This window comes from Dipodomys spectabilis, unplaced genomic scaffold (assembly GCF_019054845.1).
Source record: "Dipodomys spectabilis isolate Male_0828 unplaced genomic scaffold, ASM1905484v1 ptg000175l, whole genome shotgun sequence".
NCBI classification, from domain to species: Eukaryota; Metazoa; Chordata; class Mammalia; order Rodentia; family Heteromyidae; genus Dipodomys; species Dipodomys spectabilis.
The window spans coordinates 14,622,229-14,646,834 of NW_024870852.1; the positions used below are offsets into that span (position 1 = coordinate 14,622,229).

General features: G+C 55.0%; 1 protein-coding gene across 1 annotated transcript in view; it reads right to left on the reverse strand.

Moving 5' to 3' along the window:
• Positions 1 to 4,778: 4,778 nt before the first annotated feature.
• Tgm2 (transglutaminase 2) overlaps positions 4,779 to 24,606 on the reverse strand; it is a 29,635-nt gene continuing 9,807 nt past the window's right edge. The window contains exons 4-13 of the mRNA XM_042694497.1: positions 21,966 to 22,084; positions 19,561 to 19,689; positions 18,920 to 19,097; positions 16,483 to 16,618; positions 15,834 to 15,937; positions 14,389 to 14,631; positions 12,186 to 12,464; positions 8,461 to 8,621; positions 7,228 to 7,364; positions 4,779 to 6,539 (exon numbers count right to left, since the gene is read on the reverse strand). Coding sequence (XP_042550431.1) covers positions 6,389 to 6,539; positions 7,228 to 7,364; positions 8,461 to 8,621; positions 12,186 to 12,464; positions 14,389 to 14,631; positions 15,834 to 15,937; positions 16,483 to 16,618; positions 18,920 to 19,097; positions 19,561 to 19,689; positions 21,966 to 22,084 — 1,637 coding nt within the window. The 3' untranslated portion in view covers positions 4,779 to 6,388. The remainder of the gene's footprint in view (positions 6,540 to 7,227; positions 7,365 to 8,460; positions 8,622 to 12,185; positions 12,465 to 14,388; positions 14,632 to 15,833; positions 15,938 to 16,482; positions 16,619 to 18,919; positions 19,098 to 19,560; positions 19,690 to 21,965; positions 22,085 to 24,606) is intronic.

Consider the following 24,606-nt stretch of genomic DNA (forward strand, 5'->3'; position numbering starts at 1 on the left):
ATTGGATGCTGGTGGCTCACACCTCTAATCCCAGCTACTCAGGAGATCTGTGGATCATGGTTCAAAACCAGCCTAGGCAGGAAAGTCTGAGACTTATCTCCAATTAACTTCCAAAGAGCCAGAAGTGGAGCTGTGGCTCAAGTAGCAGAGCCACTATCGAGTGAAAAAGCCAAAAGAGAGAACAAGGCTCTGAGCTCAAGCCCCAGTACCAGCACACACACACACACGTGTGTGCGCGCATGCACACACACACACAAAGTGCCAGAGTTCACCTCTTCAAAGCGTGAGATCCAGTGACTCTAAATATATTTAGGATGCCTTCAACGATCACCATGATCTAATTTTTGAACTTCATCATCTTCCCAAGAAAGCTCTCATTAATAATCAGACCTGTCTCCTTATCCTCTGTCCATGGCTACTTTTTGTGCCCTTGTCTATTCTGGGTACTTCATACAATGTATGCTAAAGTCCCAGCCAATATTGTGAATGTACTTTTTTCTTTTTCATTGCAAGATAGTATTCCAACAAACAGATAGACTGTTTTATTGTTGTTGTTAGTCGTGGAACTTGAACTCAAGGCCTGGGCACTGTCCCTGAGCTCTTTCCCTCAAGGCTAGCACTCTACCATTTTGAGCCACAGCTCTACTTCTGGTTTGTGAGTGGTTAATTGGAGACAAGATTCTCACAGACTTTCCTGCCTGGGCTGGCTTTGAACTGTGTTCCTTAGATTTCAACTTCCTGAGTAGCTAGAATACAGGTGTAAGCCACCAGCACTCAGCCAGATAAATCATTTTTATTTACCCATTCATCAGTTGATGAATATTTGTATTGTTCCCCTTTTATTTGTCTGTGCATCTGTGGTGTAGACTCAGGACTTCCGGTTTACTAGACAGGTACTTCACCACTTCAGCCCCACCCCAGCCTTTATCACCTTCTTTATGGCATTCTTTGACTCATAGAGGTTTTTCAATGTTTAACAGTTTGATTTATGAGCCTTTTCTTTGAGGTTTGTATCACCTGCTCTATTTCTTATCCTGGGTGCTATTCCCCTGAGTCAGGTTTAGGGTGTGGAAACTCACCCAGCTGCTAAGATCTCTGCATTTTTCTGCACAAGTAAAACTTCAATAAACTGTTTTTTTTTTCCAAGTATCACAATGTTTATTGATAGATACAAGTATATAAAATCAGGGCATGAACATGACTTGATAAAGTAAGTAGACTTAATTTCAATACTATGATAAGAGGGACCAATGAACTGTTTTTTAAGTGCTGATAATATCAGCGGTTTCCTCCACTGGCTCATTCTGAGGGCTGGGGTGGGGCATACAAAGTGTCGGTGCATAACATAACAGTGCTTAGTACCAAGTCCCGCTCCGCCTTCACTTCACCATGCTGGCCCCCACTCTCTCCCTCTGTGGAATGGGCCCCTTCCCCAGGGCCTCTGGTGAGACAGGACACGACTTGGTGATGTGGACAGCCTCCCCTCTGCCTCCAGGAGGCCCCACAGAAGCGTGGGTCTGTGAAACAGTTAAGAGGAGAAAGAAAACCATGAGATCCTGATGGAAGAGACACAGATTGCAAGTTCTGGGAGGGTTTGGGCACATGCCAGGAGCGGGGTGTGGGGCAGCCTGGGGGAGGCCAGCAGGGCCGGCCAGGCCTAGGAAGGCATGAAGGGGGAGTCTCAGAGATGGCCTGAGGGTGCCAGGCGCTTGACGTGGGTAGACCAGTGCTCAGCCTGGGCCTGGCTGGGCAGAATCAGAGACCAGACCTGCCAATCCTCATCCCGCACACCTCTGGGAAGCCCTGTCTTCCTGCTTTTGCCCCAGCGACCCCCTCCAGACCCTTTCTCCCCAGGGGTCCCACTGAGGAAGACTTCTTTGCCTTCTCCCTGCACCGGGCAACTCCGCAACTGCCTTTCTCAGGCCTCCCCACTTCCCACCCAAACCCCAACATTCTTTCCCTTCCCGGAGCAGCAAGGAAAGTCAGTCCCAGGCCTTCTACTCTGCAGGGAAGAAGGCAGGAGAAGGTTTTGGGGGAGCCTGACACTCATCCCACTAGGAAACAGATTCTCATTCAAATCTCATGTGTACAGAAGACACGCACAACTGGACCATTTCCCACACTGGACACAACCTTGTGGACCAGCATCCAACTCAAGACTCAGACCAGTGTTAGCAGCACCCCAGGGGCCCCCAGTTCCTGGCAGCCCTTCTCCAGTGTTACCCACCCTTCAAGGGAGCCCCTACCCTGACTTATCACATAGCTTGCTTTTAAAAAGCCTGGTTTCCCTTGGGGAAGGTAGGGAGGGAAGGGATGGTAGGGGGAAAACAATGGAGGGGGTAACAATGCTCAATAGGAAGTGTACTCATTACCTTGCTCATGTAACTGTAACCCTCTGTATAGTATCTTTACAATAAAAATAAAATAAAATAAAATAAAAAGCCTGGTTTCCAGCTTCCCATGAACACAGTCCCTGGGGGCGGAGAGGACTCTGGTGACCAGTCTTCATGTGTGAGGCTGGGCTGAGAGGTGGCGATGCTGTGACCCGCTTTCTGTTCCTATGATGTCACTTCCGTGAGCAGCCACACAACTTCCACATCTATTCTTCAAGGGCTGGACTTTTAGATTGTTCTCAGCTTTGGGACATTTTGAGGGAAAGCTTCCAGGGACATTTTGGCTCATGTTTTCAGGAGAAAGTGTAGGCCTTTGTCTACTTGTCCATCCGGGGACTTGAACATTATGTTTAAGAGGTGTGGCAACTGAACACCCCTTCCAGTGTGTGTGTAAGTTCCCACTGCTCCACATTTCCCCTGACCCTGTAGCTGTGCATGCACGTGTGTGTGTGCATGAGTGTGTACATGTGTGAATGTGTTATAATCATCGGTGGCTTAGAACATTGGAACTTTGGTGGGAGTTTCAGATGGTATTTCCAGAAAGCTCAGGAGCTATTCAGCACATGCTCTTACACAGACAGAGCATGTATAAGGTAGGCTGGGCTAAATGCATTTTCAACATGGTATGTTTTTAAATCTCATTTTGCTTAGTGCCAGACCTGGACCTTGAAGTCAAGGCCTAGGTACTGTCCTGGAACTTTTTTTTCTCTCAATGTTAGCCCTCTACCACTTGAGCCACAGCTCCACTTCTGACCTTTTGGTGCTTAGTTGGAGATAAGAGTCTCACTTACTTTCCTGCCCAGGCTGGCGTCGAACCACCATGCTCAGATCTCAGCCTTCTGAGGTCTGAGGTATGAGTCACAGGATGCCAGCTCAACATGGTATTTTAAACTCGCAATGGATTTGTTCTGCTCTAATTCATCAGAAGTAGACAAGTGAATTTTTTCTTCTTAATTTCCCTGAGAAAACTGACTTATCACATTATAGCTTGCTTTTAAAAAGCCTGAAAAAAAAATAAAATAAAAAGCCTAGTTTCCAGCTTCCTGGGAACACAGTCCCTGGGGGCAGAGGGACTTTAATTTCTGCTTTAGTTCCGAGGGATGGGATTGAACAAAGAAAATCCAAAGCTAAAATCATGACTCTAAAATTGGATACAAAAGTAAATATTTATTAAGATGACCCCATCCCCCTGCCAAAAAGAGAAAAAAGAAAAAAGAAGTCATGACAAATTGTTAGAGATGTTTAAAGCTTTCAGATTCTTCTGTACTTTCTGAGGCTAATCCCAGTAAGGCTTTGTGTCAAATAGTTCCTGCAAACTGAACTCTCTCCCTGTTTGGAACACTCCACATCTCCCCACGACTGCCAATCCCGGGTGCATACAAGCTCATCTCCTAAACTCATCTCCCAAAGCTTATGTGTCCTCAGTTTAGTAGGGAACAGGCCTTGCTTACCCCCGCCTCCCGCCATGTACCCCCTCACACCCAGCACGCAGCCCCTCCCCCAACTCTCTCCTGACCATCTCCTCTGCAGACCTCAGCCTGAGGAGGAGACCAGCCTCCTCCTCACCCTGGCTGAGGCCACGTCATGTTACAGAGGACCACACAGCAGTTACTCCAAACCTAGCTGGCCTGGTTGGCTTCCTGGCTTCCACCATTTTCTAGCTCAGTGACCTTGGAGTTGGGTGATCAATCGCCTGGGCCACAGAGTTAAGTATCCCTGGAAAGAAGGAACTGAAAAGATCTAAGCCATAAGATTCCCTAACCAAGAAATGTTCTGCATAGATACAGAACCTGGACATCCAGAGACAGACAGTCAGACAACAGTAATCCTTGCATCAGACAAGCAGACCTCCAAAAAGGTGCAGGTACAGTAGTCCATCACACCTGCATGCTATAGTAATATGGGGCAATACTGGTCTTGAGACACATAGATTCACTAATTCACATTTGTTTGTCTCTACTTAAGAGATACTTGAGGATTTCAGATAGGATGGGGGAAAGGACAGAACAATGCAGGACTGAAATTCACAGTGATAAAGCGTTGGCCTATTTCACAAGCCTGCCGGGACCTGGGAAGAAATCAGAGAATGCTTCATAGAAGAGGTGACTTTGGGGCTAGGCATTGTAGGGTGAGTAGGAGTTTACCAAACAGGTATGGACAAAAGAAGGACACATGTAAGAGCTAGGAGGTAGACAAGTGCATTGGGCATTCCGGGGAGATGGACATTCACTGTGGCCCAAGCACCTGTTGTGGGTGGAAGGGGCTGCAGATGGATGGAGTCTGTAGAGCTTTGAGTGCTCAGAAAGCCTTGGGTAGGTCTGGGTGTGATCGAGCCACCCACCCACTCACCCACCCCATAAGAAACTCACAAAGGACGAGGCCAGGCTTGTTTGAATGTGAAAAATACTCTTATTTCAGTGCTTGCTTTTTATGGCTTAAAAGCGCATCTCCTGCCTGCCTGGAACCCCAAAGCTTTGGTACAGCTGTAGAGAAACAGCGTTGTGTTTCTATGGGACAGACATGGGGGGCTCCTCTGGCTATTCCTCTCGCTGTGAAGCAGAAAGTATTAGAGGCATTGGCGTGATCCCCCCGCCCCCTGCTCCCCAGCCCCCTCTCTGGGATTCTGGGCACCCTAGAGACCATGACCACCCCATGAATTGAGATCCTGCACTCTTCCAGTCTGAGGGTGGGGGCCTGTCATGCAGCCAGGGTGGGTTTGAGCTCACAGCTGCCGCTCCTGGGCTGTGAGCTTGCTTGGGGGGGGAGGGGGCGGAAACGGGGACAGGGCTGTGTTCCCGAGGCTGGGCTGGGTAGATGTGCTGGTTGGTGGCCAGCACCCGCAGCTAAGGCCCTTGGGGTACCCAGGCATGGACATGAGCATCCTGTGGGTAGGACGGGGCCACCTAGGGCTCTTGCTCCCTAGAACTAGACCTGGAGGGGAGGCTGCAGGGTGGGGCGGGGACCAGCATGGTGGTCGCAGTCTTACTCTGAGCTGTCTGGGCCTACAGAGGAAGGGCCTGCGTGGAGCAGGGAGTGGAGCCCGTGTTTATTTTTTAAGGCTAGGCCACATGGGGCATCAGAAACACAGGGCCCAGAAGGCGATGAGCCACTTCTGTTACTGCTAATCATGAGAACAAGGACGCTTTGAACAGGGAGAGTAGATTGTGGCTAGACTGGAGGCTCACACCCGGGGCGCTGATCCCTAGCTTCCTACCCCGTCAGCCTCTTCCCTACCTCTTTGCCTCAACTGGGCCTTATGAGATGGGTTCCCCAATAGCCAGGGCTCTGGTCCTCTCAGGTCAGGGCTGGTGTCACAGAGAGAGCACTGGACTGTGAGTCAGAAGACTGGCTCCAGCCCAGGCCCTACATCCTCCACCCTCGCCCATGCCCACAGCCCCTGGGGCACGGAGCAGCTGCCTCCCTCTCTGAGCTCAGCCTCCTCATGCAGGAGGCAGCTCCCTGCCACCTCTGCTTGGGCCCCTGTGAGCCCAGTGAACCCAGGAGGCATCTGGCCCAGGACAGGACCATGGCGATGGGGAGCTGGGTGGGAGGCTGGGAGCCAGGGCTGCTGGCATGGGAGGGGATTGGACCAGGCCTGCTCCCCATCCTCATCCAGCTCTGCTCCCCAAAGGGCCCATGGAGGCTGGGGGGTGCCCGCAGGAGAGGCACAGGCCACCTTCTGGAGAGTTGAGCTCTTCGATCCAGCTAGTGGCACTCTACCCCTTCCAGCCCCCTGCAAGGGGCTGCGGAAGTACTCACACAATATTGGCGGGTGATCAAGGGCATTCCAAGGTCGACATAGCCACCTGACACAGAATATTCCTCACAGCTAAGGCGGGCAGGCTCAGAGTGCAAGAGGGGCCAGAAATACATTCCCAGCCAGACACCCCCACGGCCCCACCCCGCCCTAGGGGCATCGGGTGCTGGCTATCTTGCGAGAAGGGCTAGGTAGAGGTGCAGGCTCTCTGGGGCTTTGGTGGGCTGGGGCGAGTCCCTTAGGCGGGGCCGATGATGACGTTGCGATAGCCCTTCACGGCCTTCAGCTTGTCACAATCGAAGTTCACCACCAGCTTGTGCAGGCCCATGTCAAACGGCATCAGGTCCACCCTCACCTTCACTTCTTCCCCTGCTTCTACAGGGTCAGGGCTGTGGAGAGAGGAAAGGGTGAGGACAGGGGTCCCAGATCTGGTCTCCATGGCAGCGTGACGTGTGACCGAGCGGCCAGGCTGCGTGGGAGCTGAGCACCCGGCCTTGGAGAATGGAGTGGGATGCGCAAACAGAACAGCGAGCCTCATTCACAGCCCTCCACGGGGCTCTGCTGGAATGTAGCACAGGTATATTGTGTGCCGTGTGTTAGCGTGTGTCACTGTGTGTGCATGTGTGTGCAGCTGTGTATGTGTACATGAATACACGCGCATATTGTGCACACACCTGTGAATGCGTGTACAGGTGTGCACAGGCATATGAGTGTGTGCATGTAGGCACGTGCACACACATGCCCCGTGTGTCAGGAGTCAATAAGCAGTGTATGTCTGTGTGTACGGACATGAGTCTATGAGGGCACACCCACACTGATGAGTGTACATGCACACACACACACACACACGTGCCAGCTCCCTGACTGTGGGTGCCATCTCTGTCTGAAGGTGGAGCTTGGGGACTGAGGTCTGTGGTGAGGTGCCGGTAGGGGCAGCTGGGGGAGGCTCGCGTGGGGTGGGAGGTGGGTGGGGTGGTGGATGGCACCCAGGCTGCAGGCCGAGGGCTAGGAGAGGAGAGGAGCTGGGGATGGGCTGGGCTAGAGCCCAGGGGCTGAGGGTGGGTGAGCAGCACTTACACCTCCACGATCTTCTGCTCCTTGATGAGGCCGGCTCCCTCCACCGTGAAGATGCAGCCCAGCAGGGGCACCGTGAGTGGGTTCTTCAGGGCTACCTCGGCCACCAGCTTGCGGTTCTGCTTGGGTTCCCCCAGCATCTGCGGGCGGAGGAGGAGAAGAAGGGGGCAGATGGTAGGGGCAGGCATGGCGCAGGCTCAGCCCCTGCTATTCCCCATCATTTGGCCTACTCTTTGCTAAACAAAGCCCCGCCCAGCTCTGTCCCTGCCCAGCTCCACTGCTATGCCTCAGTTTCCTCATCTGGAAAAAAAAAATAATAACCCACCAGGCCAGGTCTCTTCATGGAGCTGCATTGTGGCTCCATGGGACTCAAGGATGGAGGTTCAAAGCGTCTCCCTTGTTCTAGGGTCTGGGCACCATGCTAGTCTCTGCCCCTTTGTCACGGTGTGATCACTGTGACCCTCTCTGGCCTTTGACTGGTTCATGGGAAAAAGATGCTGGAGAGGTGTTAGTGAGCTCAGACACACAGCACCCTCACAGCCTTCCTCTGAGTTTCCTTTATTCCTAGCAGCTGGGTCACTGTGGCGAGGAGATGGCGAAGATAATAAGCAATCAGGTATGGAGTATTGGTTTGTTTGTTTGTTTGGGGGCACAAGGTCTCATTATGTAGCCCAGGCTAGCCTGGAATTCTTGATCTTTCTAGTGCAGGGCTTATAGGCATGGACCACCCAGCCCAGCTCTCAGTCACACTGTTATCATGCCCTTCTAATGAGCTGCGGATGGTTCTAGGTGCTTCCTGTGGACCTGCTTAACGCACTTAGAATGCTAAGACACCTCAAGTGTTCTCATGAACCCCACCTTACAGATGGGTGCACGGAGGCCACAGAGGTGAAGCCATGTGCCCAAAGCCCTCCAGGCACTCAGATGCATGCTTGTGTGTCTAGCCACCCTTACCATGTCCCTGGTAGCACTGCCCAGTGCTTGGGGTCCAGCCCCACATCTCAAGCCCTGTGATTCTAGATCCAAAATCCCACATGAGGGTCCCATCTACTTTGAGAGTCCAGTAGTCATTCCTAGAAGCCACAAGCCCCAGTGTGGCCTTGAGATGCTTTTCTTCCATGAGGGCTTCCTAGGACTTGAGGAGCCCGGGAGAGGTCAAAGGTCTTAAGGCTGTGAGGACACGGGCGTTGCTGCTCTCCCAGTTCTGGGCTGTTCTGGCACCTAGCCTGCCCTTACCCGGATCTTGATTTCAGGATTCTCCAGGTAGAGGTCCCTCTCAGCCAGCAGGTAGTTGTTGGCAGCTGGTTCGATGAGGAGGCCTCGCACCTTGATGAGGTTTGACTCAGTCAGGTAGTCGCTGTATTTCTCGTAGAGGATGCGAAGGGGAATGCTCTTCTCTGCAGAAGGGGAGAGAGAGGGTGCTGTGAGGACTGGATCCTTGCTGCCTCCTTGTCTCCAGAAGCACAGAGAAGAAAGAAGACATTTAAGGTCATAGCACAGGCTCTCCAGGGGATGCCCAGGAAGGCGCAGGGAAATGTGGCAGCACAACAGGTAGGGAATACTCCAACTCACCCAGGCCAGGGTTCTAGTCCTTCCTCTGCCCTTTCTAGCAGGTAGTCTGTGCAAGCCTCCTTCCCTCCCTCCCAGGAACTGGACAGTGAGGGTCTGAGAAGGCTGGGAGACACCTGGCACTGTGGAGCTGCCGCTTGGGGGAACAGAGAGGCAGCTGGCTGCGGGGCACTGTGCTTCTTGGGTCTTCTGCTTCATCTTTGCAATAGCCCAAATGGCACTGTGTTTGCAAATGAGGAAACTGAGGCTTGGGCAGGTGTGCCCACACCCACACACAGCTGGGCTGGCCATCGGGATCTTCAGTCCCCAGCAGCATGACCACCCTGCAAGCGAACCTACCTTCCTGGAGCTGGACCTGTTCTACAAGGGCAGAGCTGGCTGCACAGGAAGTACTAAGCACTGGGGACCGCTCCCAGCCCCCACCCCCCAGCTCTGTTCAAGCTCTGGCTAGCTGGGTGGCCCTGGGAAGATGGATGGCCTCTCTCTCGGTTGCCAGTGACCTCCGGCACCTGATGACGAGGAGAAAGCTAGGGCTGCAGCAAAGCCACACAGCGGTGAGGGGCAGAGAAGGAAGCGATTGGGCCAACCCCTGGGCTAGACCACAGAGCATGGTGTGGCTTTAGCCTCCTGCCATTTTCTGGCCAGAACAACTGAGACCTGAGGGGCTGGCGTTGGCAGAAGGCAGAAAGGGACAAGGGAAGGCGCATGGACTTAAGCCTGGCGCCTACTCAGAGACCCTGGGCAAGTCCCCTCACCTCTCTGTCGTTGTCCGGAGCTGTGTGGTCTGTCCTGCCCTCCATGCCAGGACGCCACTCCCGCAGCCCAGCCAGTCACCACTTTTCATGTGTCATGATTTACACGTTGCTTTTCTTTCAATGAACTGGTTTTATATGTTAGCCCTTTCCCCCTCCCTCCTTTTAAGGAAACACTTCATCACTACACGCAGCAAACACGTGTCACTCACTCGTCACAAGCAGAAGGGACCCTGGGAAGAATAAACACATGTGCAGATAGCCATGCTGCTGCTGCCGGCTGGAGGCTCAGAGCCTGAGATCCGAACTTCCAGCGACGGAAGACGATTAGCAGGGACCAGGGAGCCAAAGCCCAATTAGCCCCCACTGGGTCCGATGGCCATGGCGCACTCCGGAAAGCACCGCTCCGGCCTCCCCAGCCCTGTCAGGCCAGCGTGTGTCTGCCCAGCCTCTGACCAGTTGACGTAAGCTGAGGGCGAAAAGCAAACGTCTATGCCAAAAAACACAAAAGGAAGGTTAAATCGTGCATTAAAAAAAAAGACAAAAAGGGAGGGACAGTGACCAGCTCAGGAGCTGGCGAGCAAAGCGGAAACCCTGACCAGCCTCTCAGGAAAGAAGCAAACATGGGCCTCCAATAGCTGACTTTTCCAGGAGGCTGAGGCTGGGCCAGGCCTGGGCCTTGCAAAACCACCATTCACAGCCCAGTGACCACAGTTTGGCCTCGGGCCCCAGGCTGGCTGGGAGGAGGAAACAAATGTGGCTGGCCTCAGTCACTCCTTGTTCTAGAAGGTACCCTAGCTATATTTCCACTGACCTACCTATTTGGTGAAGTGGCGAGGGATGGGGTGAGGACAAAAGAGGGAGAATCAGCCCCCTATGGAGACTATGGGTGGGACTAAAGCACTGCCCAGCTGTCCTGGGCCTGGCTTCCTGTAAATCCTCTCATGGAAATTCCCAGATCATATCATCAAAGTATGAGGCTGCGTGGGAGAGTCTGTCTCAGGTTGACTTGGGCTGTGGACGGCTTCTTGGCCCAGGTCTACTTCCAGCCAGAGGGACATAGACAGGACCTGTGTCCTCACCTCCCTCTCTCTGCAGCTTTGTCCCCAGAAGGCAGGGCATCCTCTGCCGAGCACCCCCCCCACCCCGGGATGATGAGAACAGAGATAGGCCCAGGTGAACCCTGTAGAACAAGGCCGAAGCGCCACGGTATCTGGGAGGCAAAGGGGACCCCACAGAGGTATCTCAGGCCCAGGCTCAAGTTCCCCTCATGATGCACAGTGCAAGGAAGAATGATTGAGCTTGGACAGAGCAGGGGTGCACAGAGATGGAGGGGGCTTGCGGGTCCTTTAGAGACAAGCAAATGGTGACCTAAGGCCTCAATGAAGAGAAATGCCCCAGGGCCACAGCCAGCCACTAGGTGGCAGCAACAAGAAGCAGGTTGTCCGGTCCACACGCACCTGTCCAGAGGGACCTCCATGCCATCAAGGTGGCAGGGACCCACGGAGCCCTGCGCAGCACCGGAAAGGCCCTGGGGTGTCTCAGACTCCCCTCTGCTCAGCGGGAATGAAGCCCCCACCACCCCTGCTGCAACACTTCCCAGGTGTTTCCTGAGCACACATCTGCTCTGAGCCTTCACAGGTGCCAATCAACCAGGTGGGCGCATTGCCACTGTGGCTGGGCTATGGGAAGCTGGCAGAGGCCGGAGTCAGGCAGGTCTGGCTGGCTCCAGCACACCCTAGCCCTGGTGCCGAGCGAGGGGCTCTGCTCCCCAGGAGATGGCCATCACAAGGGCTCTGCCCAGGCCCCCACAGAGGGTCTGCTCTAGAGAGGGGCCCAGGAGAGAAAAGCCTAGAGGTGGCAGGTACATAAAACACCACAGATCAGGGCTCCAAACCCAAGCTTGCTTTCCACCAGCCCTGAGGCCAGGTTTGGGGCCAGAATAGAGGAAAGGAGACATTCCTGGCTTGATAGGGAGCAGCAGAGGAGAAAGGGAGGATCACGTTCCCCAAAGAACCCACTGTGTAGTGCTCTCTACCCTCTCTGCGCAGATCCTCGTTTGGAGGAAGAGGTGAACACCTAGGCAAACAACCTCCAGTGTTAGATCCTGACTCCCAAGAGGCGGATGGGGACACTGAGGGTCATGAAGGTCACAAGAAGATGAAATGAAACAAGAATACGACATTTGCATTCGTGGCTCACACCTGTCATCCTAGCTACTCTGGAGACTGAGATCTGAGGATCACAGTTCAAAGCCAGCCTGGGCAGGAACATCTGTGAGACTCTTATCCTTCAATGAGCAAAAACAGCTCAGAGATAGCACCTAGGCTCTGAGGGCCTACACGTGCACACGTGCACACGCACACGCACACGCACACGCACACACACACACACACACATCCCTACAGTTGCTCCGCAGCCTGGTTCAGACCTCAGACCTGCCACTTCCTCACTGTGCCACCTGGGGGAAGTTACTTAACCTCTCTGTGCCTCTGGGATACAATCCATGTCCATCTGCCACAGGCATTCAATGCCTGGTGTTCCTAAAGCACTGAGTGGGCACCATGCCAGCATCCATGAGGTGCCCAGGGTGATTCCCACCACACCATTAGCCCGCCCGCTGGGACCCCAGAGCCTTACCACAGAAGGGCTCCAGGGTCAGATCGAGCGGGTCCATGGTGCCACACTCGGGCCCCAGGACCCCATTGTAACTGACAATGCGGGCACAAAGCAGGAGGCGTGTGTCACGGCTCTCGGAGGCGTTGTTGGTGATATGGGCGAAGACGTCGAAGTCGCTGCCTACAGCCATGCTCTGGCCCACGCGGATGCGCATGTCCACCCCCTCCTGTACCTCCACCTTCTCCTCGAGCCTGTTCAGGTGGTTTGCCTTCGTGAAAGCCTCCCTCTCCTCCGGGGAGCCTGCAGGGAGAGGAGAGGAAGAGGGAGCCGTAGGGGAATGGGTGGGCCCGGGCCAGCTGGCTCTCAGAGCAGCCCGGAAGGAGCTCCCTTCCCTGCATCTCTGTACCAGAAGGGAAAAGAAGATCCGGTTCATTTCTGCACATGTGAACTGTGTGGAGACCCAGCACCACACAAACTTTCCTCTGACTGCTCCTTCCTCAGCATGTTTTCTTTCTCTTTTTTTAATTTTTTGTCAGTCATAGGGCTTGAACTCAGGGCCTGGGCGCTGTCCCTGAGCTCTTCAGCTCAAGGCGCGCATTCTACCACTTGAGCTCAGGGCTACTTCCAGAGATAAGAGTTTCAGGGCCTTTCCTGCCCCGGCTGGCTTTGAACTGCAATCCTCAGATCTCAGCCTCCTGAGTAGCTAGGATGACAGGTGTGGGCCACCAGCACTGGTCCTTAGCATGTTTTCTGTTGCTGTAGGAGCCAAGATGGTTTTATCTTTAAGCCACACCCAGTGCCTTTAACAGTCCCTGACACACAGGAGGTGCGAATTTAATACAAACTTTCTTGCCTCTGATTGTTTTCACAGGGATTCCTTCCACCTGAAATCTGTTTCCTCCTCGTTTCTACCATTCATTTCCTTGCATTCCACTTACTATTCTTCTTTTATTTTTTCCCACCTGTGTTATTGGGTGCATATGTGTTTTTCTATCAAACCAACAGCTCTGCCAGGCCCTTGCAGTTTATACTTGAAATCCTAGCCACTCAGGAGGCAGAGACTGGGAGGACTGTAGTTGGAGGATAGCCTGGGTGAACAAGAACCCTATCTCATCCCGTAGCTGGGCACAGTGGTGCACACCTGTCATCTCACTATGGTGGGAAGTGTAAATCGGAACATCACAGTCTGGGCCAGAAGAGGCAAAGAAGCAAGAGCTTATCTCAAAATTAACCAAGAGCAGCAGAAAGATGCCTCCTTCTGTGTTGTGATGAACCCATCTCATTATGGTTAACGTGCGCTCTCTCTCTCTCTCCCCATTGCTCTTTAGCCTTCCCTATCCTCCTGCAAGCTCCCTCCTCCAGCTGTAAGTCAGACTCTGCAGGAAGGAAGCCAAGCTCCGGGAACTCTCCTCTAGATCTTTGCTGGACCTCCAAGTCCCTCGGCACAGACTCAGCAAGGAAAAGCATGGGGCTAGCCATTGGGAGTTTCAGATCCTGTTTCTGATGTACTGTGTAACACATAATAAACAGCACAGACATTACTAACTTTCATTTTTTTTGTCTTTTTGGTGCCAGTCCTGGGGCTTGCGCTCACGGTCTGGGCACTGTCCCTGAGCTTTTTTATTTATTTATTTTTTCTCCTCAAGGCTGGCATTCTACCACTTCCAGCTTTTTGGCAGTTAATTGGAAATAAAGTCATGGATTTTCCTGTCTAGGCTGGCTTCAAATCACCATCCTCAGATCTCAGCCTCCTGAGTGGCTAAGATTACAGGTGTGACCCACGGACATGTCTGGCCTAACTTTCCTCTTGATGCATACTTTCCTGTACAACACTTGCCCTTCGTAGTTTTACTAAGAGTTAAACCAGCCCCAAAAAAGTGAGGCTTGAAAAAGACCAGACTGGGAGGGAGAGGGGGAAGTGGAGGAAGTAGAGCTTCCTTTCCACCTCAGCAGCAAGTACCTGGAATTACAGATGTGCACTCCAGCACCCAGCTCCCACGGAATCCACGGCATAGAGAACTATTTTCCTCAATATATCACACACTATGACTCCCTTCCTATGTCGACACTGTTTCTAAGGAATTTCCTATGATCCCTGGTATATACTAGTTGCACACACGCATGCACATACGGGCACAGGTCTATAAGGACCGGCAGCCCGGCTGAGCCCCGGCTCCGGTCCTCATCCCCAGGAAGGACTCCAGGCTGCAGGCGTGGCACCCACCTTCTGGGTACTTATAGGTGTGGGTGATGTCCTGGCGGTCATCGCGGCCCACGCTCTTGGTGCTGATCTTCAGCCCCACCACCAGGGAGCGGTTGACGGACTTGTGCAGGGAGCCGTCCTCCTGCCGGATCCAGTCCACCACATCGGCGTTGACCTCGGCGAAGACGAAGGGGGCATCGTACTTGGTGCTCAGGTCGCCCTCTTTGATGGCGCGCACGGGCACGGGGCCACAGCAGTACGTCCCTGACAGAGGAAAGGGGGGGGGGGCGGCAGTGTCACCCGACCCAGCAGAGAGCCTCAGCATCCCCGGACACAGCACTTAGGGCCTAAGTCCAAGGGGTGCTGATGATGGCACAGACATAAAGCTCTTCGAATCTACTGAATGTGAAACCAGTATCTGACACACAAAGCAGCCCTGCGCGCCGGGACACCCCCATGGACCCTGGAAACCGGTGTGAGGAGGCTCTGTCTCATTCTGGCTGAGCTGGGAGGGGAATGCGTGGGGCTGCGTGGACAGGAGTGCTGGGTCAGCCCTCTGTGGCTCCCACTGTCTCCCACTGTCCCAGTTACCACCAGAAAACCAGAAGTGGCGCTGTGGCCAAAGTGGTAGAGCACTAGGCCTGAGCAAAAGCGCTCAGGGAAAGCACCCAGGCCCCAAGGAAAGAAAGAAGAAAAGAAAGAAAGAAAGAAAGAAAGAAAGAAAGAAAGAAAGAAAGAAAGAAAGAAAGAAAGAAAGAAAGAAAGAAAGAAAGAAAGGAAGGAAGGAAGGAAGGAAGGAAGAAAGGAAGGAAGGAAGGAAGAAAGGAAGGAAGAAAGGAAGGAAGGAAGAAAGGAAGGAAGAAAGAAAGAAAGAAAGAGGAAGGAAGGCCAATTTCAATTTGTGCACACACATGCTTACATAGCATGCATGCACACGTGTTTGCAGCACACACAGGTAACTGTACACATATGCTCACATGTGCACACAAGCCCACCTGGCATGTGTATGTACTCACACACACCACAATGCACACACAACACACATGCACAGCACACACAGTGTAGCACAAAGCATGCACTTGCACATAACGTGCACAGGTTCATAAACACGCACTCACACACACAGACCACACATGTTCACATAGGGGTGTACCGATCATGTATCCACACCACACCGATGCATGCACATGCTTGCAGGACATGGGTGCACACGTACACAAACGTGCACTTTGAAATTGCCAGAGGCTCTGCGTGAATGAGAATCACACTTGTTTTAAAAGATTTTTTTTCCTCATAAATTCTAGAGGAATCCTGTTCGGAGAAGAGAAACAAGGACTCCCTGCACCCACGCCGCTGTGTGCCCCGATGGGGTCTTGGCTTGGAGCCCCAGCTCTGCCACATTCCACCCGCGTGCTGGGGGCTCTCCATGCCACTCCTGAGTAAGGGGCAGAGCTAGGACTACCCACCTTCGCTCTTCTCCTGGGGCGTGGGGTCGATGGCCTGCCACCCCTCATAGCCAGGTTCTAGGTCCGGCCTGGTCATCCATGACTCCACCCAGCAGTGGAAGTTCCTAGTGGAGAACCGAAGCAGCGCACAGGACTTAGGGCTAGCTCAGTAGCAGACCATCACCTGCAGGGCCCACCCAGCCTGGGCCTTGAGCCCCACGCCCTCCTGGCTGCCCGCGCCTGTGGGCAGCATCTCCCCTCTGCTACCTGCATCCTTTCTCAGGTCGCCCCTCTACGCAGCCTCCGTCACTCCTCCAGCTGGCTGACTCCCAATTTCTTGGCTCCATCCTTCCTTTTCCCCATCGTGGCTTAGGATACCTCCCCACTCACCTAGACCACCCCCAGTCCCCTGCCCTCAGCCACCCCTGGAGAGCAGTGTCCCACAGCCCCGTCTCCAAAGCTGTGAGTGACAAGCAGGCACCCTGGGAACCAGCCCAGGCTCTCCACCTGACACGGGACCACCTGGCCACCTTCCAGGGCAACTCCCCGGACTTCCTCCTGCTGCTGGGGGTGGGGCAAGCATGGCCCCCTCGGCCCATGCTCATGTCTGCCTCACCTCCAGGGCACATTTCAAACCCGCCCCTCTTCCCAGAAGCCCAGCTCTCCTCACCAGATCATCTCGCTCTTGTTGCTCTCAAGCTCCCCGAACTCGTTGCGGAAGTACTCAATGAGCAGGTTGCTGTTCTGGTCGTGGGCTGAGTTGTAGTTGGTCACGACCCGGGTGGGGATACCGAGGCACCGCAGAACTGGGGGAGGAGGAGAAGGGGTTCCACACACCGCCAAGGGCCGCGGTCTGCCCACCTGTACCCAGGTGCCCCTGTGCCCCTGTCCAGGCAAGAGGGTGAGCACAGCCGCTCTTGGCTGAACAATGGTGCTTGCCTCTGGTCACCCTGAGTCCACTGTGTCCCTCTTTCATCCTTCTAAAATGCAAAGCAGATGTCAACGCTGCTCTGGCAAATCTCCAGTGGCTTCTGTGGCCCTGGTGCCTGTTCACCTCCTCGCACGCTTTGCTGCAGCCTCATGGACCTCCAACACCCCACACACCTGCTAGCCTCAGGGCCTTGGCACGTGCTATTCCCTCCTCCCGGAAGGCAGCCTGGCCTCACCTAGGCTGCCTGTGGTGTGCCTTCATTACAGGATACAGGGCATTTCTATCATTCAGCGATGCAAGGATGTGGAACAAACAGATGGGAGAAAACAGTCCCAGTGGGGGCAGGCCAGGGTCCTTGTGCTGGGCGGGTGGGAGCCCCCCCCCCATCCATCTAAAGCACTGTGGGCTCAGAAAAAGGCCGAAGCTGCCTTGAAAGGCTAGAAAATGTAGGATATGAACTAGCACCTGCTGACCAAGCTCAACTCTGCAGACTTTGCCTCCACGCAGGGTGCTAGAAGGACTCCCAGGGGGTACAACTGGTGAGGGAGGGGGCAAGGGAAAGAGAACTTTTAATCCTCCCTGCATTTTCTTTTTGGTGGGGTCAGGGCTTGGATCAGAACGCAGGGCCTTGCCAGGCAAGGGCTTTATCATTGAACTACAATAAACCTTTTCCCCCTCATGCTATGACACTATAAAAGTGAACTTCTCACACTAAGCCAAAAGAAAGCCCGGATCTAAAAGGTAAAATGAGAAATACCCCTCCCCTCCAACAAAAACCCCCTCCCCACAGTGTGGTGTCATGGGTGGGACTGTGTTTTGCTGGAAGCTGGGGGAGAGGGGAGAGGCGGGGCAGGGTGTGACCTTTGCCCTCTGGAGGCCACTGGCCAGCACAGAGCTTCCTGGAGGGTCCTGGGTTGCAGCCAGGCCATGTATGGGTACTGGCTGTGCACCATCACCTCCTGCCTGGTCCCCCACCACTGCAGCCTCTGCCCAGGAGGGGGACCCCAGAGTCCTCAAGGGAGGCATGGGTCCTGACCCCTGACCCAGGCTGGTGTCCCAGAGGTCTTACTGTCCCATGCCAAGGCCAGGAAACTGCCCCAACCCCAGACACACTGGGCCCAGAGCCTGCTGGGTGACCTTGAGCCAGCCACTTCCCTTCTCTGAGCCTTTGTTTCCCCCCTGAGTAAGAGGAGCTAAGAATAGCAGCATGTTCGGATGTCCTGGTGATTCAGGAAAAAGCCATGGGTGTGGGCAGTGTCTTCTGCCCAGGGCAGTAGCTGGAAGGCAATGGGGAACAGCAAAGTGCCCCATGTCTGAGGGAAAAGGCAGTCCAGTCAATGCCCAGTGAGTCATGCATGTGAGAAAATGCCCAGGGAAGCAGTTGAGAGGGCTGGAGCACTAGCACCCCACTACTGGACTAAAAGGCACGTTTGGGTCCCAGGAGCTCCTTGTAAGTCGGATCTATGAGCCCCGTCTCCACCGCCTGCCTGAGGACACAGACTTGCAAACACCAATTCTCTTGCTCAAGTCCTCCCAGAAGTGAGGTTAGAGGCCAGCTGTGCCTCCCACCCACTCAGTCCGGCCAGGGCCTGAGTTGAATGAGTTTTCCCAGTGGCCCAGGAGAACAAGGATGCATGGGAGAGCCAGGCTGTGCGGTTTCTCCAGGAAGCCCGTGGGAATTCCTGGGAGGAGGCCTTTTAGGCCTCTCGGTGGGCAGGGTCTGGGTGGGGAGTTGGCCCAGAAAGGGGAATTCAGAGTCATCAGGGAACAGGAAATCAGGGCTGAGAAGGTGGGGGAGGTGGCGAGCAGGGGAGACGGAGCCAGGCACTCCACTCAGCCTGTCAGTACGGTGGCCAGGCTTCGGGGCTTCTGGAGACCCTTGTCTGGGATTAAACACAGCCCCAGAAAAGCTGAGCCCTCCACATCAGCCCTGAGCCCGCTGACGTACCAGGCAGTGGAACAATGTGTTCTGTGCTGGAAATCGTGGGATTGGACACCCCTTCATGCTAAAGGCCGCGATCGGGTCCCCCTTCATCCTACAGGAGAGGACTAGCCCGAGGCAGGAGCAGAACCGGGGTCCCCTGGTTCCCACTCCGGGGCTCCCTGGCGGGTGCCAGCCCCCCCACCCCCTATGCTGCCCCCCCCCCCCCCCCGCCACACCCAGCAAGCAGCGCACCTGTGCAGGCCACGGCGGCGAAGACCCAGCACTGGCCATACTTCACGTGCTGGCAGCCATGGTCCTTCCAGCGGCGCAGGATGTCCACGCTGCCGATCCAGGACATGGGGCTCACCCCGTCCCCGTAGTTGTTATCCCAGCGCCCCAGGAGGACGCCCTGGTCGTCATTGCAGTTCACCTGCAGTGGGCGGGGCCGGGTGAGGGCGGGGCCTCGCGGGGTGAGGGCGGGGCCTCGCGGGGTGGGACTCACTGGGCAGAGGAGGGGCCTTTCCGGGTGGGTGGGGCCTCGAGGGGCGGGGCTCGCCGGGCAGGGGCGGGGCCTTTCCGGGTGGGTGGGACCTCGAAGGGCGTGGCTCGTGGGACATGGGCGGGGCCTCGCACGGTGGGCGGGGCCAGGAGCATTCAAGGACAGGGCAAGGTCAGAGGCAGGGAAGGGAGGTGCAAAGGCACCCGGGAGCTACAGGTCATGGGGCGTGGGACCCAGGACATGGCTGGGGCTGGAGCCCAAGGCTTGGAAGCCAGAAAATGGGAGCGTGGAGGAAGCGCCGGGCCCATCCATGGCTTGTCCCCAGGGCTGGGGACATGGTGGCCCCTGACAAGCACCCGCAGCAGAGCTCTCACAGCCCGCATCCCGCACTCACCATGGCGCTCACCACCCGGCCCAGGTAGATGGGGCTGCTGCGGCGCGCGCAGTCGCGGCCAGAGTCCTTCAGGAACTTGGGGTTGACATCCAAGAGCGTCAGGCAGGTGTCCAGAATCCTGTCCTCAAACTGTCGGAGAAAGCACGAGGGGAATGGGGGGGCGGGGAGGACTGAGAAACCGCCTCCTCCAGGAAGCCCGCCTGGCTGCCTCGCCAGCTGCAGGTGCCCTGCTACCTTTCACCAGCCACCCGGGAGCCCCGAGAGGCCAGCAGCTGCCCCCGGCCCAGAGGGAGTGGGGGGACAGCAAACAGGACAAGCGTGTGATGGGGACGGGAGAGGGGTGCACCTGCCACCAGGGCCTGGCCGTGGTGACCTGGGGGGGGGGTGGGAACACACCGGGGACAGTGTGCTCAGAGCCCCTTAGGGCCCTGCCCCTGCCCCCTTGCCCTTTATCCAGCCAATTCAGTGCCCTGGAAAACCTGACTCACCCAGATTCCTGACCACACAGCCCCCTCCTCCCTCCAGACCTGGCCCCCGCACCGCTGCGAGGGAAAGGAGGCGGATTGTGTTTCAGCCTCACCCAGAGGAGAATGTGGCTTCTGCCCACAGCTCTCGGGGACGTTCATAACTGCACTCTGGACATCCTCTTTGACCTCATCTCACCACTCGCACCCACATTCTGCCTCAGGGCCTTTGCATCTGCGGTTTCATTTGCCTGGAATGTGCTTCCTCCTGCTCTACTGCTCACTGGTTCTCTTGAAAGTTAAGCGTTAGGTCTATCAGATTCGGAAGCCTCTCCTGTCACCTTCCATGGCACCGTACAGCTGACCTGTCAGGACTCTCCTGCCCGCCTCGGCTTTCGTCTTGTGGTCTAGTCTTGGACTGGGACTTGCCACAGCCACCCTCTGTGGGGCAGAACCTCTCCCAGGGCTTGAACTCTTTTGTGGGTTCCATCTGACTAAGGTTCAGGGCTCTGTTGGCTTTTCTGCCTCATTCCTTGGGGCACCCTCCCTGAGTGGGAACATACTTCTCCATCAGAACAAACAGCTTCCCTTCCCTGAGTGCCACCCTCACGGCACCCGATGCCTACTGTGAAGTACACCCACCTTCTCCCATGACAAACTCCTACTTGCTCTTCAAAGCCCAGCTCAAAAACTCCCTCCTTAAAAAGCCTTCCCTGCTTGCCCTCCCCGCTTTCCCTCTAGGTCTTTCCACCATGGATTATGAAGCATGTCCAGGGCAAGTCCCCCAGGATGGCACAGGGCTGGGTTCAGGGCAGGATTTAGGGAAGGCCAGGGAGACTTGGCTTTGTGCCATTTGTCTCCAGGGGACACAGGAGCCCGCGGCTTCCCGGTGTATTCTGCGCACCACTCCTCCGATGTCCCACTGCAGGCTCCTGGCTGCCAGGCACCTGTTTTTGCCTTGATCCTTTACGAGGAAGCTGCAGTCAGCTGGAGCCTGGGACCACCCAGAGCTTCCCGAGGGTCTGGGGGCTCCTGGAGGCCCGGACTTGTGACTCCAGCCCACGGGCTGCCGGGAGAAGCTGCGAGGTGAACCCGCCCGCCCCCAGACATCCCCAGGCCAAAGGGGCCGTAGATGCCCAGGTTCTGCTTTGTGAGTCTTTGCTGGGCCACAGAAGAAATGAGAGCTCTGGTGGATGGAACCAACCTCATTGGTCTGTCTGTCTGTCTGGGAAACCACAGGACAGGAAGGAGCCATCTGGCTGAGCCCAACCCAGCCTAGATTACAAAGTCATGCCTGGGTTTACCCACAGATTTGTGTGGAATGATAAACAGTTGTTTCTTTTTAGCTAGTTTGTGCCAGGCTTGTTTGTTACTGAGCAGGAGCTGGCTGATACATGCAGACTGGTGGTCACTGAGCAAGCAGGATCAGTATCCCTGGGAATCTGGGAGAACTCCCTCCCACCTGGTCCTCCTCCCCCCCCCCCCGCCCCACCCCCCCCCACACCAGACCTGCTGAGTTAGAAACTGCTGCCGTCTGTGCACTTGCTTTTGCAGCATCTCCCCAGGACTGCAGTGCACTGCAGGTTCAATACTCATCATGACAGACAAGGGTTCTAAGCCTTCCCTTGTCGCACTCCTCACGCATGGAGAGTGCTCTCCAAGTGTGCATATTGGACCAACATAATCCTCACCGCCCCCCCCCCCCGAGTGTCCCAACCAACTTCACAGCTCCAGAAGTCTCCCCACATTCTCTCCCCCCACCCTTGAATCCTTTGCTGTGTGATCTCAGGCCAGCCTCCAACCTCTCTGGGCTTTCAGCCATTTCAGGATCTTGGCATGTCTGACAGGCTCAGCCAGATGGTGCTGCCACCTGATCATGCCGTGGTCTCTGTGGCTGCCTGACGTCCCTCCAGGTGGCCGTGAGGGGCAGGCGTGACCTACCTGCCCAAAGTTCCACGGCACACTCTTGATGAACTTGGCTGAGCCCTGGTAGATGAAGCCCTGCTGGCTGAGGACATACTCTTGCCGCTCCGCCTCTGAATTCAGGTAAACAGCATCCGCTGTGGGCAGAGAAAGGAGCTTTGGCTCAGGGTCTGGTGGGGCCCAGGGCCCCTGCAAACATGGCAGCCAGGCTTCCAAGTCTCCAGGCCAGACAACCTCTCCTAGGACCTGAGACGCTTAGTTTGAAAAAGGAGTTGTCAAGCCAGGTGCCGTAGCACACACATGTAATCCCAGTTACTCAGGAGGCAGGAGGTAGGAGGATTGCCATCTGAGGCTGGCCTGGGTAAAAGCTTAAAACCGAAATGAAAACAAAAGGGCTCAAGTGGTAGGGCTACTTGGCTAGCAAGCCCAAGGCCTGGAATTCAACTCCTGGTACAGCAAAATTAACAACAACCCTAACAAGTCTAGTTCTATGTCAATAAGATGAGGTACCACCCTCCCATTTAGGGACCTGACAACCCACACAAGAGACTGAGCACTGAACTAGGAGCCAGGAAATCTGTGGTTCTAACTCTTGATTGCTCTTATGCTCCTCCGGGAGGTCACTCTGCCTTCTCCACTCACCTCGCAACCTCTCTGAGTTGGCCCCAGAGATGAAAGGTGGGTTGGGAACTAAAGCCCTGAGCCAGTGGGAAAAGAACAGGAGTCACAGTGGAGCGGAAGGCCAAGAAAGGCCACCATGGCTCCAGGGAGGGAATCCAGGAGTGCTTCCTGGCAGAGGAGAAATCTGGACAGCTTCTTGGGAAATGACCAAAGGTGTAGACCCTTGGAACTTGGTGGCCAACACTACATAGAAGACCAGAGAGCGCAAGCTGTGGCCACTGGCAAATTCAAAGCGCAGGGTTTGCTAGGACTGCCAATGGGAGAGTCAGGAGAGGGCTAAGGAAGTTTTGTTCTGACAGTCAGACTGGCTTTAGGGTGTCTTGCTTGCAGATGGAGAAACTGAGGCTGGAAAGGGGAAATCCAGAGGAGCATGATAACTTTAGCGGGCCCTGGGCCTCCTTCCTTTCTAAATTCAGTTCAATTATTGTCCACCTGGTCTATGGACAGATACCTTAACAGGATGTGCTTAAAACACAGGCTTTAATTAAAATGTTCTTTTTTTTTTCTGAGTTTCAAAGCAATAAGAACATCTTTCATGAGCTGCTCAAGTATGGCGGGCACGGGGCACTGGACACACTGTGCCTGCTGGAGGAATAAAAGTTGGCTAGAAGAAACCTGTCCAGTTACCAGGAGAGTTGGCCTGGAAAGGGGTGCAGCACCTCACTCCTGCAGCAGAGAGAAGAGGGACCAAGAGTCCTTTGCCCGCTGCTCTCTGACCACCCTGAAAATCCACTGACGTTGCTGAGCTGCATGGTCCTGGGCGGGCTGGGTAGCGGGCGTGGGAGAAATCAGGAAAGAGAAAGCAAAAGCCACCCAGGCTTCCCACGCTGGCGTGAGAACGTGGCTACGCGTCTGAAGGAAACCAAGATAGTGCCATCCCGGGTTCTGGGGGCCCAAAGCCTCAGCCATCTGCCACTCCCCTGTGGTCTCCAAGCTCGGGGACAGGAGGGTCCCCTTTCTAGGAAGAACCCACCGCTTTTCTACTCAACCAGAACAATTTCCTCCTGTCCCCACCCCAGCCAGCTCCTGGCCCCAGCCCAGCCCAACTTCCTGCCCCCCCCGCCAGACTGTCAGGATGGAGGTCACTTTAGTCCCTGTGGCCTCGGGTCACTCTAACCCATGGGGCAGGGCAGAGCCAAGGAGGAGGACGGGGGACAAGCCCGGGAGGAGGACTTCAAAACCCTGCTGAGGGTGGGGCTGCCACAGAACTACAAACTAGTGTGCCCCGGAGGCCCCAAGCCCCAAGCAAGCCGCAGCAGACCCCAGGGAGGCTGCATCTGTCCCAAGACATCACTGCAGGTGGCTTTGGGCCACGTGGCCAAGGGTGACACCCAGACCAGCCACCAAGGAAGATCCAAAGGCCATGGGTGGGACACTAATGTCAAGACCCCTAGGCCCTGAGAAAGAACAGAAGGCCAACTCACCAAAGCCCATGATCCTCACTACCTGAGCGGCAGACAGCAGGGAGCTTAGTTCAAGGACTACCCGTTACAAAAGTTCTAGAGACTCCATCTCACCTAATGGCTGAGCACAGTGACACATGCCTGTCATCCCCAGTGAGGCAGGAAGCATAAAGTAGGAGGGTTGGACTCAGGCCAGCCTGGGTAGAAAGCAAGATCTGACCTTGAAAGTAGCCTCCCAAGTACAAACTGAGGGGTGATACCCCATAAGGGGAAAAGTCTTTCAAATAGTGTCTCAGCTTCTCTTTTATTTTGTGAAAACCTCTCTGTACAGCTACTTAATAAGAATAATAAAGATGCTTTTGCGTCTTTTTTTTTCTTTTTGGCCAGTACTGGGGCTTGAACTCAGGATCTCGTGTGTCCCTGACACACGTGTGTGCCCCATTTTGTTTTGTTTTGTTTTTTTCACTCAAGATTGGTGCTCTACTACTTGAACCACAGCTCTGCTTCAGGCTTCTTTGCTGGCTATCTTGGAGATAAAGAGTCTCATGGACTTTTCTGCCTGGGCTGACTTTGAA